The sequence below is a fragment of the Anopheles darlingi genome, chromosome 2, assembly GCF_943734745.1.
Source record: "Anopheles darlingi chromosome 2, idAnoDarlMG_H_01, whole genome shotgun sequence".
Taxonomy (NCBI): Eukaryota; Metazoa; Arthropoda; class Insecta; order Diptera; family Culicidae; genus Anopheles; species Anopheles darlingi.
The window spans coordinates 92,071,902-92,086,901 of NC_064874.1; the positions used below are offsets into that span (position 1 = coordinate 92,071,902).

The following is a 15,000-nucleotide window of genomic DNA, read 5'->3' on the forward strand; positions in this document are numbered from 1 at the left end:
ACCTACCAAAGCCACCTACTATCAAGCGAAGGTGCATCGTGGTGCATCGCGGTGTATGCCACGGTAAAATCGGTGTCACCGTTTTATGGAAGGGTGCGCGTGCAAAGGGAGACAATACAGAAGCAAAAGGACAACTGCTACTTTGCTTAGAAGCGTCACGTGGAGTAGCAACGTAACAGTGGAAGTGTCGTCGAGCAATAGGAGATAAAAGAACATCCGATGTTGCCGCTGTTCCGTGTTGTTCCGAGCAAAAGAACAAGATCTTTGATCTGTAGACGATAGCGAAAATTGCAAATTGGGGTCTAGACGTGTTACCAACAACTTGATTCAAAACTTTCTCGGTTCATTGCACTCCAGCTCCTAGCCTGGAGGAACAACTAGTTCATCATCACCAACCAGAGAACCTGGGGTCGAGTAATTTGTGGAAAGGTAAAAAGGACCCCACCGAACACACTCACTCACAGGCGCTGTTGATTGTTTGCAAACAATTCAGCCGCAGCCCAATCGTGGTGGACAGGGATCGATATTAGATTTATTTTATTACCGACAGACTTGCCGACGAGCAGCAGAAGGGGGGTGGGGGGAGGGGGGAGGGCACCATGGCGTGGGGGTCCTGGGGTTGGTTTGTGCCATTAATAGTTGGCCGGAGGTATAGTCGCTTTGATGTTTTTTGAATTTTGAAGTTCTTGTCTAATTACCATTGTTGGTGTCCCTGGCAAGACTGGAGTCGTCTTGGTGTTCGGCGTCGTCTACTCTTCTTCAACAGCTATCTCGCTATCTCACTCTCTCTCTCTCTCTCTCTCTCTCTCGCTTTGTGTTAACACCTCTATCAACCTTGACGGCAACCGAAAGCAAGGACTGCTGCAGATCCGACAGCGAAAAGGCTAGAGACCGATAAGGCGCAGCAGGCGCTGGAGCAAGGAGCACAGCGCGATCATCGCAATCGCAGTAGCACTCGACGGAGCAGTCCCTGAACGTGAAGCACTGACAATCGGCTCCGTGTCCCCGTGTCCTCGCCATCGCCATCGAACAGCAGAAGGGGTGTCGCTTTTCGCGCGAGAATCCGATTCCGGCCAGTGCAAAACTTCCCCGAAAACTTGCTGTCGACAGCGCGTGTTGAAGCGCGCGAGCGAGCTGCTTGTTGTCGTCGTCGTCGCCGTCGTCGTCCTCGCCATCGTCATAATAACGCTTGACGATGGCCTCACGGAGAAGGGGAAAGAAGGAAGGTACGAGGGGGCTTAGGGCAATAGAAAACAAACACAAGTTCGCGCACTTCGCGTTCCATGCCTTCACCCCTCTTCAGCACAGGCAACATTGAACAACAATTTCGCGAATCCTGGGACGAACGGTGAGGTAAGGGTGAAGCCCGCGAAGAGGGGAGCTATACTAAAAATCAATCATTCCAGGGCCAATGGTGACTAGGACCAGCAACCAGCAACAAACCTGCGAGCGCGCGAGCAGGGCCCCCACTCCATCCCCACCCACCGTGACATTCCTCTGCGAAGATCAACACTCCAGCGGAACGGTGGCTTTACATGCACCGGAACCTGCCTTTACGAATCCACGAATTCAGGTCATCCAGAAGTGTCCTCACATACAACACACACACACACACAGGGAAGCGCGCGCACGACTCATTGTGAGCACAAACACGTCAATCAGCACACATACACCTTGCATTTACATTGTCGTCTGGTGAGCTGCACGTTCCACGAGGAATCCAGATTGATAGCTGCTGACTCCAACTCCGAATGCACACTCACTGCCCTGCCCGTTACGTAACTGCAGCTCGGAATGCAGTTTCAGTGCACACACACACACACAGGGAGGATTCTGCTGCAGATGTCTGAAGATACATATATCCGATCGTCCTGATGGTGCTGCTAGCCAATCGGTGGACACATGGCAGTGAGGACAACAGCACAATGCAAGCGTGATGAGTTGGTGAGAAGATGGTGAAGATGCACACGAACAAGCACACACACACACACACGGCACTAGGCAGGAAATGCACTTGGATTATGCAACGAAGAACGAGGACGAGAAAGAGATGTCCTCACGCACAAGCACACACTCAAGCAATCATCTAATAATCCTTTGGTTTGGCCGCGGTCGCGGTTATCTTCTGGATACTACTCACCTTCAGCTGGTCGGCCGTCTGGGATGAGAGGAGCTCCCGGCACATCGACTGGTTGCCAGCCTCGACCGCGAGCAGTAGCGGGATTTTGCCTTTCTGTAAAAAATTAGCTCTTACAATCTGTTTCCAGGTGGCCGCCTGCTTCCGCTGCCGCCGGCGATAGCTGAGCGCGACAAAATTGGTAGCGAGCCCGTGCATGCCACCCCTGGCACGTCCACCACCGGTAGCCCAGGTGACCCCAACACGACCGCTCGACGGTGTGGTCACCACCGTTGTTGCTGACGCCGTCGTCGTCGTCGTCGCCGTCGCTGTCGCCGTCGCCGCCGTTGTTATCGGTGTCGGGGCTATCGCCTTTTCGGTTGTCGGTGGTGCTGGGGGTGGTGGTGTGGCCACCGTGATGGTGGTGGCCACTACTGAGGTGGTGCGCGAAATGCGGCGCTGAGACGAGTAGCGACGCTTGACCGCCAGACCACCGACCGAGGTCAGTCGGCGCGAGGGGTAACGACGTCCGCGACGGACGGAAGGGAAACTGCGGCGAATGCCACCATTGTCACTGACACCTCCTTGGCCACTTCCTTTGCCCACTTTTTTGTCACCTCCTTTACTACCGCCTTTATCACCTCTTCCTGCTCCTGCTTTGTCACCCATTTTGTCACCCATTTTGTCACCTCCGTTTGTCACCTCCTGCTTCTTCTTCTTCTTCTTCTTCTTGGCCACCAGTATCACTCTACTAACACCGCCACCGCCACCAGCGTTGTTCTCCGTTGCCCGTCCCGCCAATTACCTCGGATGCGCCAATGCTGAGCCCCGCGGCGAGTGATGCGGCGGTAAAAGCGGCAAGCTCACCGGTCGGTGACCGGGTAGGTGTCCTCGGTGAGCTACCGTCCGCCGACGCACGGTCCGGTTCCTGCTGCGTAAGTACGGCCGCCTTGATCGGGTTAAACTTGGCGTACTTGGACTGTACGTTCTGGAAGCGCTTGCCAAAGTTGGACATGGTCCGACCGTGCCAACTGTCATATTTGAACTACGGATGCGCGCAATTCGCGGAACCCGGACGAACCGCCCGTCCCGTTCCGGGGCATGCTCATCGTTCGCTGGTTGCGCTGTTCCCTTCTTCCTTTTCCTCCGCCCCACCCCCCCTGTCCCTCGGGTCGATCTGATTCGGTTTTTGCCTTCGCGAATTCGCGCGCGCTCCAAAAGCCGATTCCCCGATCAGAGGGCAGGCAGACAGTGATGGCGCGCGTTTGTGTGGCAGACACGAACCACCTCCCCTGCTCCTCCTCCTCCTTCTCGCCACCCCACGCCGGATAATAATATTCCGATACACCCCAGCCCCCGCAACGCGCGTGCCTCTCTCTTTCGCACACTCGCAATCACTATCGGACGCTCTCTGTCGTTGACGTGGAGGCCTCCTCGATATCACCGAAGGTAACAGAACGAAACAGCAACACCAGCAGCAACAGTGGTACCTCGGGCGGTGGGCGAAGGGAGAGCTACGCGAAAAGGATATCCAATTTCCACCCCCCTCCAACACCACCGAACTCCTCTAGCCCTCGCGACTGATAGCTGGCGCAGAATAATCGTAATCCTCGCACCATCGCCGTCGAGGGAAGCACCGCGCGCGCGGCCGCGTTTTGCATTAAATGACTCCAATTTAGCGGTTCGTGAACTCAGCTACCTCTTCTCTGACCCCTGGGGTGGAAGGTGGAATTCGCGTAGCAGACGCACGAGCATCGTTATCTTATTAGAATTGCTCTCGAATGTCACCAGACAGGGAGAGGGAGAGCGAAAAAGTGGTCGCTACTGTCCACGAGGTGGTGTGTTCCGGCATGCAATTCCCCCCCAAAAAAAATAAAGAAGAGGAGGGGGGATCTGGCATCGAAAGGCCATCAGCTGAACTGTTTATGGCCCCCGGCCGCGGCCCTCGGGTGCGCCGTGTGCGAATTGATAGCGCCCCTTCACGCAACTTTCTCACGCGAACACGTTCTCTTTCGGAGCACCAGGTGTAGTATGTGCGTGCGTGTGTGTGCGCGTGTGTGTCTGTTGGGGTAACCGGGTCAGCAGAAGATGGCACGCACGGATGGCCTACGGGGGGGCCAGAGGCCTGAGCTTACCGACCTGATCACGGAGCAGCAGCCCTGCGTTGGAGGTACGAGCGCCACGATAGGATGAGCGCGCTGGACGCGCCTGCCTCATAGCCACAACAGGGCCACAGGAGCACCAGCAGCAACAGCAGCAGCAGTTCTACGACGCGCACGGACACACGGACTCCAAGACTGTCACCTCGCTACTGCGCTCCAAGTGTCACAATGGCACCGGAGTAACTGGAGTAACAACAACAGGTCTTGCGAGACTCCTCGTGGCGTAAGGGTGTTCCCATATGGCTCGATCGGTTGCCGCCTCGTCGGGGACAATTTATAGCACTCCTCACCTGCTTACCTCCTCCCCCTCTCCCTCGGTGGTTCTCGTCCTTTGGAGGCAATAAAATTATAAATTGCAATCGGCATCGGGGCATTGGAAGGAGATGGTTTGCGCTTGGCGCTACTCCATGGCGCCTTCAAGATGCAACACCGGGGTGCATGGCCGGTGCCATTACTCAAATGTGCAACAGGCACGCGTCGCGACCCCCCTCCCGGGACCCCGGGAGTGAGCTTCTAATTAACGAATCCATCGAAACCGGACCGCGACGAGCCCCTTCTAACGTCCAGGAAGGACGTTGCTGCCTTGGAACGGAGAAGTGGAACGTGTGTGTGTATATCACATGGCGAATGGCGTGTTATGTGCCGTGGTGGTGCCGCGCATACGTGGAACATACCGCCGCGGAGCATCATAAATTGTTTTGCTTTTCTGCTATTTATTGCTATTGATCCAACCGCAAAAGGTAATCAAAAACGGAACGGCGCGCACAGGGCGGCGCAATGTACCGAGGCGGTAAGCTACAGGAAGCACGTGGCCTGCACGACCTGGCACTTGTCTCTTCAGGGCACCTCCCACCGCACCCCGCACTTTCCAATTCCATTCTAGAATTGTTGCCGCCGCTTCTTCTAGCGGTTCGCGACAATAAATTCAATATTTCAATTTACCCAAATCATGGCGCGAAATTTGAATCCGAGGAAAAGAGTCCTTGATCCAGGAGGGAAGGCGTACATCGAGACCTCGATCGATTTCGCACGGCTAGCAATCATCAATCAATCGTGCGAATAGTGGAAAGAATTGCAATGACGATTAATGTTTTGAGGGCTGGGAAGGGATTCATTAATACCCAAAGGCCCATGCATCACCGGATCGTCCGACAAGGCCATCGTCGTAGGCCGTCGTCAATGGCAACGGGCGCCTGCCCCGTGAATCGATTTCCGGAACAGTTGCCGTATAACGACTCGGTCGAACTTCGGAGGAATTCGGCCAGAATTTCCGAAACCGAACCGGTCGGTGTCCTTCGCGGTCCTTCGCGTTATCGCGATGGCTATCTGGTATTGCACCTGTCGTCGTTGTCGTTGTCGTGTTGTTACTATCTTGTCCGTAACGGTCAACGGTGACCAATCGAGTGGACGCTTGTTATGTTTTTGTGGTGATTTACTACACGTCGTGTGTGTGTGCGTGCGCGTGTGTGTTACACCGACCGAGCCGGGACTTCAACGGGGAACACGCTACCAACCCCCGGATATCGATTGCTGTAACCAGGAAGCTCCGAAACCGAATCCGAATCCGATGTTTATTCGATACAGGATAGTGCACGTCGTGTCCCTTTTGAGTCAATAGTGCACGTCGTGTCCCTTTTGAGAAATGGGGTCTCGGAGAACGGGAGGCGGGGTTGTACAACATTGTACCAGCGACTGACACCTGGCGGTGGTGGTCGTTAGCGACGTCATCGTCGATTGTCAGACAGTCGTCGTAGTAGACGGGGCTTCGCATTGCTACCAATTTGGTTCCGCGTCAGGACCGCTGTTACTATAGAGGATATCGGATACTTACACCATCAGTCTTGGTTCGTATGTCCTTACCGGCCGCGGTGAGCAGGGCGCGCAGGATCGCCGTCGCCGTACCGGTCTGTCTGCTCGCTACCAGATGTACGGCCGTTTGCTGTCGTGACTGTCGTGCGTCCAAAGGGAGGTAGAAGAGAAGAAAGAGAGAGGTATTAGTGGGGGAATAGAGCAAGATAGAACCACAACTGAAAGGCACTGAAGCGCTAAAGCACGGCAAGCAGCAGGCGGACACAAAAAAAAAAAACTAAAAATACAAAACCAGAACGATCCATATCCGGCGTTATCCGTGATGTCCGTGTCAGTAGGTCACACCAGCATCGGTCGGTCGGTCGGTCGCTCCGACGTCACTGTACGACGGCGCTCACTTACCCCGCCAGGGTCCTGGGGCTGCAGCTGACCTACGAAGTTTTCATCCTCGAGGATGAGCTTCTGGAAGAACTTGAAGAATGCTTCCTCCTTGGCGTGCGCTTCCTCTTCGTAGGCATTCAGAATCAATCTCTGAAAAGTCAGGGTGTGTACATGTGTGTGTGTAGGGGTATGTGTCAGAAGAGGAATTAAGTGCCACGGAATGTGCCGGAATTCAATCGAATCAAGTTCCCGGAGATCTCGTCCTCGTTAGTGCAGAACCACAAACCACAAAGCGAAAGCTGCATTCCCTAACTGCATTAAATGACCACAGCACATGCCGCTCCCCCCCTTTTCGTTACACCTACAGCATCATCACCGACGGCCGGTGCACGGCTTGGACCACCACCACCACCACCACCAGTAGCACCAACATCGATCACACGCTGCACCATCGACTTCATCTTCTGTTTTCCCTTGAGCTTATCCATCCTTTCGCCGTTCGTTGGTTCACCAGATGGTTCGATTTGATGGTTCGGTTGCTGCACAAACACCGTCAGACAGTAGACACACTCGAGCCGCACTCCGTTGCAGTCCGTTCCGGTGGCGACCGTGTCCTGCATTGTACTCGATCGAGCAGCTCAAACACTCGCGTCCTCAACATTACTGTCGATAAGGACTCGCTCGCTCGCTTCTAGCCATCGCTCATCGAAATGAGGTAAATCCAACCCCCCAAAAAAAGGGAACATCGACACGAACCTCGCGGACGCGTCGTCCTGGCTGTCGTCGTCACTGTGGAACTTTGTAGTAACTGACGTCGAGTTCCAAGCGTTCCCTATTCGAAACCCATTCACTTCGATTATCTATTCGCAACTCGCAGTCACAGCGACCCCGAGGAAAGGGGAGGGTGCGGAAGGAAAAAGGGAACACGAGGAGGAAATGTGGGCCACCGAGGAGCCAACGAAGTGCCAGGCTAGGTCCACGGTATCATAAATCTGCGACTTCCTAGCTTTATCTGTTTCACTTTTCGGTTTGGCTCGATTGACGTTTATGACGGTTCCCTGGCTTCGCCGAGACGCGCCGTGGCGCGTAGCTACGCACTGCTGGCTCGAGGACAGCACCACAAGACTTTCACCAAACAAGAAGCGGTCTGTCGGGGCCATCCATCAACGTTCAATGATCTGGGCGCACTAGGAGCGACGAGTGCTTCTCTTACCCAACTTACCCAAGTGTCCGAGTGGTTCAGGTCGAGCAGTTTCGCGATCAGCTCCATCCTCCGGTCGCTCTGGACGCCTGGGGGCGTCTAAAACTTTCCACCAATATCGTTCCTTGGTGGCGCTCGGAGGCTCGGCTTACAAGTGCCACCGTTTGGTCCAGAAGTTTTGCCATTTGGAACCCGGCAGCCGAAGCCTGAGGGGCCGAACCACGTAGACATTACTAAGACATAAAGGCGGGGGTGAGGCGGTCCTTCAAGGAGGTATAGTTCCCCAAGAGGAGAGGGGGTGCATTACCCTCTCTGTTCAGTAGCCTGTTCTGCTACCAGAAGGTGCCGTTGCTATGTATCCATCATGCTGCCATGCTGCAGCGGCACCAGCATGGAGCATGGAATTGGCGCAATTTGAGGCCGCGCATTAGTGTGTTGAGCCTTCACTCAATTTTGGCGCTAAATATGCACCGAATAGAAAGGGCGTTGGTGAAAGACGGGGTGGGTGAAAGCGCATTGGAAATGGTTTGCGTGGTTGTCTGGATCATCCACCGGAACGCCTGTTTTCGGGAGCAGGAAGCAAGAAGTGCGAGACGCAACATAACATTGGCATAGGTGATGGTGGTGGTGGGGGTGAGTTTGGCCCACATTTAAGTGGAAAAGTTGTGGCAACAGCTCCGCGAGGTACCGAAAATCAATTTACTCTAATTGTACCGCCATTAAAATGGTGCGCTTTGTGTAATGCTGGCACCAAATGGAACACATGTTGTGTTCTCCAGAACGGAGGTGCGATGGTGTAGGACACTCCGGGCTGACATGCGGATTGACTGTTTGATGCAAACCATCTAATGGCTGCATGACTTTCATTAGTAATGGAAAGTTTTGCAACCGAGCGATGGAATGATGCACTGACTGCCGGGCAGCACCAATTGTCAGGGAATGTACTGTCCCAAATCTAGGTTGCTTAGACGAAATGCATGTGTGTATCCGTTGTGTAACTCGATATAAATGTTTCCAGTTTGTCTAATCGTGCAGCAGTTAGCAGGTAGTTAATGCTTCTTATGGTCGCTGCAGGTGATGTGGTTCTCGGATACAACACGTTCTTTTTTTTTTAACATATATAAGGACGGATGAGCCGTACGTTAACACATGATGTTCATTATGATAGAAATTTGTCTTGATTTTCAAATTGTAGTTGGAATATTAGTTAAATTACTCGACTGAACAAAGGATGCAAAAGACAAATAAACATTTAAAAACCAAAAAACATCAAAATAAACATCAAAAAACGATTCTCAATATAAGAGATTCATTCAAATAGTAAAGAGCAACAGCAAACAGTTCTTTTAACAGTAAAGATCGGAAATCATAAAATATTTGTTGACCAGATTGCACAATAAACTAGTCAACACAATAAAACAGATTGGCCAATTGTAACCCTGCTCACAGCGTCGCTAATTTAACCACCATTTCGGGGCGTAACGGCAGTTAAAATGATTCGCCCCAGTTTGAACGAGCCGACGACGAGGCCTCCTCTCTTCTTCATTCGATGGAATTACAGCTCGCGACGAGACCTGATGGCTTTACCTTAATTTTCCAACCCTTGGTACCCGACATACCGGGCCGTAATGTTCGCAACGCCGCTAGATAGTAACAAACTGTTTCAACATAGTCTCGTAGCCGTACCTGGCGTACCGCAGCCCACAAACCACCAACCAGCCGGTGCTCATAGTCCGCTAGCACCGATGAAACCGCATGGATGACGGCGGTCTCCACCATTCAGCGCAGCGCAGCCGGACGACGGGGGGTTGGTCCCGGTGGCTTTGATGTTCTCGGTTCCTTCTCGGTTTCGCGCCGTTTACCACTCTTTGTCTGAGCCAAGGGGTGCTTACACGTGTGCTAGGGGTGTCGAGGGGGGTGGCCGAGGGTTTGTTTATATTTACTTCGCTTCGTTTACATGGTCCGACCTCTCTGAGCATTCGCGCGAAACACCAAAACGACCAAATGCCACCAGAGGGCTACACTTGAAACCGCGTTTAGTAACTCGCGCGAGTCCTGCACCGGACTCTGCCACTACATACGACTCCACCGTTCGTGACACTCTTACTTTCCTTGTGTCCTTCCTATCTGTTATCTGTTATCAGTGTGTTGTGGCGCCGCTTACGTAACTGGCCCCGTATCGCAGTCGCGTGCACTAAGAATAGGGATGAACACAAGCGAAGCAAACACCAAGGACGACGCTTCCTAGGCCACCTTTTCACCGTCACCGTCACCGCCACCACCACCACCACGTGTCACTTCCAATCTAGTACCGCGGTACACGCGGGAAGACGCCACAAACCGTCGACTGTCACCGAGCGATGTTCCCGGGCGTCGGGGGCACGTCTTCAATGGTAAGCAGTTGAAGTTCAACTAAACCACCCAAGAAGTCCCATCTTTCATTGAAATTGAAAAAGGGCTCCGTCCGTCCGTACCCCGCAAAAAAACCGTGGTGGTGGCCATCACCCTGTGTTCCACTCTTCCTCCTGTCACAGCTCCCCTCGGCGCAATCGGTGTTCGTCATGTGAAGCCATAAAATTCGAAAACGAACGCCAGATCGCGAAAAGCCGAAAGCAACAACAAGCTACCATCATCAACGTAAACAACGACAAATCAATGCTGCTCGGTATGACTATCCGTGGAAAAAGGGAAGGAGAATGGGGGGTCTGCCGTTTGTCCCGAATATCATCGCAACGCCACGGTACGGAACGGTCTCCCTCGCGCTTGTACCGTCGACTACCGACAACCGAGCGCTGGGTGCAGATAGTGGTGCATTCCTTTGCTAACTCGCTCGCTCGCTCACTCATGCTCACAGGCAAGCGATGGTTGATGGCTGTATTGGTTGCAGTGGAATTCATAACCGCGCTTCCGTTTTCCATTTCGGGACGTGTTTATTGAAAATATGGATAAAGCCGATGCCATCCAGTACGATTCTGTTTCTGTTTCTGTTTTTTTCCTTGCTTTATTCGTGGATGAGGGCCATCGCTGGGCAAGGACAGCAGTGCTACGATGGTGGTGGTTTCGGTCTGTACCGATGTCTGTTTCTATGGCTATCGGAATGGTGGCTTCAAAACACAGGAGTGAACAGCATTATGCTACCGCGTGAGAAGCATTAGTTTTCATTTTTTATAATATCTTAATAATGCGTAGTCATATTTTCCGATTAATTCCTAATTATTACTTCATTTCATACTTCGATCATTATTTTAGGGAATTTTTAACAAATTAATTATGCTCTGTATGTTCTGAAATCTGTCGAGCGTTTGAGATGCACTTCTGTTGATAATATATTGAGAAATAGTAATGCATATAATCCAAATATAGTTATGTACTTTACATGATGTTTACATCTACAATCGTATTCCATTGATCAACTAATGAGATGACAATTTGGCAGGGACTGTTGCTAACCCGTTGAATGGTTGTATTTTCCGTGCTCCTGCACAACTCTTTCAGTTGACTGTTTGTGGTTGAGAATGCCAATGTTTTTCAATCTTCAAAAATGGATGTTACTATGCAAAGGGATACTAGTAAATGTGCCCTCGCTTTCAAACCTTTGAGCGCCTTTGTTCTCCCCTTAGACGATGGAGACGCCTGGTACTCCAACGTTCGGAAACGGTTTGAAAACATAAATTGATTAAATCATCACTTTTGACATGACGTTTACGTTTGTGCTTGCAGCCCGCAGTGTTTTAGAGGTATTAGTTGCTGGGCAAATCGTCGGATGGATCGTTCTGGTTTCGAGGAGAAGAAAAGATTTCAAAGCCGTTACTTACCCCACCAGTCGAGTATGGATCGACGCCTCGCTTTTGTAAAAGTAATTTAACTACATCTTCTCTAGAGTACATGGAAGCAATATGTATCACATTGTAATTGTCCTATGGAAAGAGATAAAAAAATCCAGTTAGTTTGGTGTGATTCAAAGGTAATAATGATCAAGGGGAAAACATTCTAAAATGAAGTTAATCGGATGACTTCGACCGTTCCGCGTAAAAGGACTTGTCGATTTAAATTGCTTTTCACATATCGTGTGTGATCAAAAGTAACGGGAAAGCCTTCTTATCTCATAATTACATGACCACCACTAACATCACTTGGGTGGAGTTTCTTTCAAATAATGCGAGTCGGCTACGGAGCTCACGCTAGAATTGAAGCTCGCTAAGCACGACATCCACATATTCGACGATCTATCGCTGATGATGCAATCTGTTGAGCGCACGTTACACGGAATCATGCTAACTAACAGCTCTCCTACGAAGAACACGCGAAGCATGAACGACTGCGGAAACAGGAACGTGTCCATCAGCACCTTCACCTAGTTTCTGTGCAATTCGATCAACCAGAACGTGAATGTGAATTTCCAAGACATTTTTCTTATCATATATGCTCGAGCGCCTACTAATGGAGTGATTCGATTCGAGTAAAAGGTCAAACGAAACCGACATCCATTCCATGTTGCCTGCACTTAAAAGATAAGACCTGACCTGGCCACATTACAGTTACTTGGGAAACATGTTTCGGGAAACCCGCGCCAAGCATGCAATGATGCCTGATCGCAAATTATTAGAAACAGTTCCTTTCTGACCACGCACGCCATCCGTAAACCAGGGCACCCATCCTTGACCTACTGATTGATAAAAAGAGTAAAAAGCCACTCTACTAAAACCCCAAAAGATGAAACTCGTGTGACTCATTCGGTCTTTTGGATGGCCTTTAAACGAATCTTTCAAATTTATCACTGCGGCCAAATATGCAAATCGAATTGGCATTTGGCACCTTGCGGTGTGTGTGTGTGTGTGTGTGTGTGTGTGTGTTTTCAGGGACCATAGTGCCATTTTACCGCAGTGCCCATCGTCAGTCTGGCGCAGCTTATTTATGGCGACAGAGAACGAAATTTAATTTTGGAAACCAGCAACGAAAACCCAAAAAGTAATTCGGCCAAAAAGACATAAACGTTGCTGCATACAAGCTTCAACATGGCCGGATATCCGGCCAACAGGGAGAAGGATTAAACGTTGTTGCTGGTAAGATAAGACAGCAGGCACCGGAAGCAGATGGGTTCGTTGGGACCACGTGTCTCGCTGCCAGTTGAGCTCGGTTATTCTTAGATCTATCTCATGCAAGCACGCAAAACCTGTTGATCAGACGGGTGGCCGGCTAGCCAACTACTGATGACGGTGTTGCTGATGATGAGGTTGTGATGACGATCATGCAAATGAAGCATGCTTTTGGCAACCGAAACGAAGGAGTATTCATCGGGCGTCGGCGATGCTTTCTGCTCGGTCCGAAACCGAAACGGGATTGTTATGTACTATCAGCCGCTCGGCATGCGGCGTAGTACATAATCCACCACCATGGTATTGGTACTGGTAGCTCCTGTTACAAACACACCGGCGAGCGAGCTTTCTTCCTTTCTTCTTTCTACACCAACCATTTCGATTTGTTGTGGTGTGGAGTTGCGTTGGTTTGTGTGGCAGGATTCCTCCAGTAGGGGAAGTTGAATGCGCTCGATTGTATCAGTCGGAACCGATTGGTAGCGCGGCGGCCAAAGTTTTGCTCGTGACAAATGGGAAAGTTTCAACCACAATGGGAATACAATGTCCCGAAAGCAATCATTCGATGCTGAACTCAGACAGCGCCGTAGATTGAGAAATAAATAAATGTTCGCTGATCGGAGGCGATTCCGATGTTGAAAGCACAGTCTATTGCTTTCTGTCGATGTCTGTGGTACGATTCGAGTATTTAATGGCATCCAGGATGTACCAGAAAGCGTAGAACATCATAAAGTGATTACATCCTTACCAAATCAATGTAATAAGAATGTTAAATTGATCACATCCGAGCTATAGTCATCAGTAACTACATTTCCGTTAATTGTAAAACCTTATTCATACTAAAAACCAATTCAAAAAGGGTTTGAAACATTCGTTTAATGCCATTATCAGTCCAAAGTAATAAATCATTAGTAATTATCATTAGCATATAAATGATTATACGAGCAATCACTCATTTAGTTAACTATCCCTTCGCTAAAGACATTCTGCTCAAATAACTCTTATGACAGGTGCCCTAAGCATGACATTTATTAGCCCAAACATTGGATTAATGAGACTAATTACTAATTAGTAACTTAGGAGATCATAAATTAGGAGTGTTATCATGTTAGTTACTCATCATCCATCCTGTTAGTCATCGCGCTCTGCCATACGAGCTTCTACTGCATTCCTGCTGAAAACCTATCTAGTGATTGTCCTGACCTTAATAACCGACCGGCTCATATCCTGTCGATCATAAATCATCACCTAATAGAAGTGATTCACTACCGTAAACCACCGTGAAAGCCACACCTAATGAGCATCGCGAAAATCGCGATGCCTGGAGCATACTGGACGGGGCTGAACGTCCATAGCAATTTCCTATCTTCTGCGGAAGCAGCTACCTTCCTTCGGAACACAATTACACGCTCCGCACCAATCAACCAACACCCTCGCGCGTCACGGCTGGACAAAGGTCAGCCCATAACGTGGAAGGATGTCAAGGTAAAAGAAATGCGCTGTCACAACATCGCTAATGATAGAGCATCTAAATCTCGGTCCACACCCACCGCTGTCGACAAAATTGATGTCTGTAACTGGTTCACCCATCTGCTGGCGAGCATTTTCTAGTTTGCATTTCACGGACATGTCCGGGAGGGGCAAACCGTGGGGGGGGGGGATTGGCGTTGGTCTTCTTCGGATCCTTGGAGCGGTCAACTTGTTGATTGATTTCACTTTCGCATGCAATGCCGTACTGCTTCTTCGCCCTTTCTGGCGTAAGAGCGATTCAATATCACTAATGTACGAAATTGAAAATAAATTCTGAACATCATTCCCTCGCCAACAGAAGGTCATTAGGTCACTGGGAAGTAACATCCTCGTGAGATAGTAGCTGATGATTCATCTTCCGGCCAAACGGGCAGTTAAGGAGTTCGCTGAGTTCGTGGTAAATATGTCGACTATTTGGCAGTCTTCTTAGCAAATAAATTATAACCCACATCAAGATAAAGTTGCGACGTGTAACAGGAGAGCGAATGTCGAGAAAAGGACTACATTTGACTTGTCCTCGAACGAGGTCATGGTTCCCCAAGGTCCAATAGCTTCGATAACCTCCTGCAGAGCATAAATGTGAGTTGAACATGCAGAACATTCCACTCACGAGTCGTTGAAACCATTTTAAGTTTCCAACTCTTCTTACTTATCCACCGTAGCATCCACAATCCGTGCTCAACAGCTTATCGCTACTCACACGGTCAC

At 50.4% G+C, this 15,000-nt stretch overlaps 1 protein-coding gene across 4 annotated transcripts in view; it reads right to left on the reverse strand.

Moving 5' to 3' along the window:
- Positions 1-15,000, reverse strand: part of LOC125951798 (serine/threonine-protein phosphatase 6 regulatory ankyrin repeat subunit B) — a 33,719-nt gene that overhangs the window by 12,958 nt on the left and 5,761 nt on the right. For all 4 annotated transcript variants that reach the window (XM_049680847.1, XM_049680849.1, XM_049680850.1 and 1 more), the window contains exons 3-5: positions 11,485-11,586; positions 6,110-6,226; positions 2,141-2,233 (exon numbers count right to left, since the gene is read on the reverse strand). In XM_049680847.1, coding sequence (XP_049536804.1) covers positions 2,141-2,233; positions 6,110-6,226; positions 11,485-11,586 — 312 coding nt within the window. The remainder of the gene's footprint in view (positions 1-2,140; positions 2,234-6,109; positions 6,227-11,484; positions 11,587-15,000) is intronic.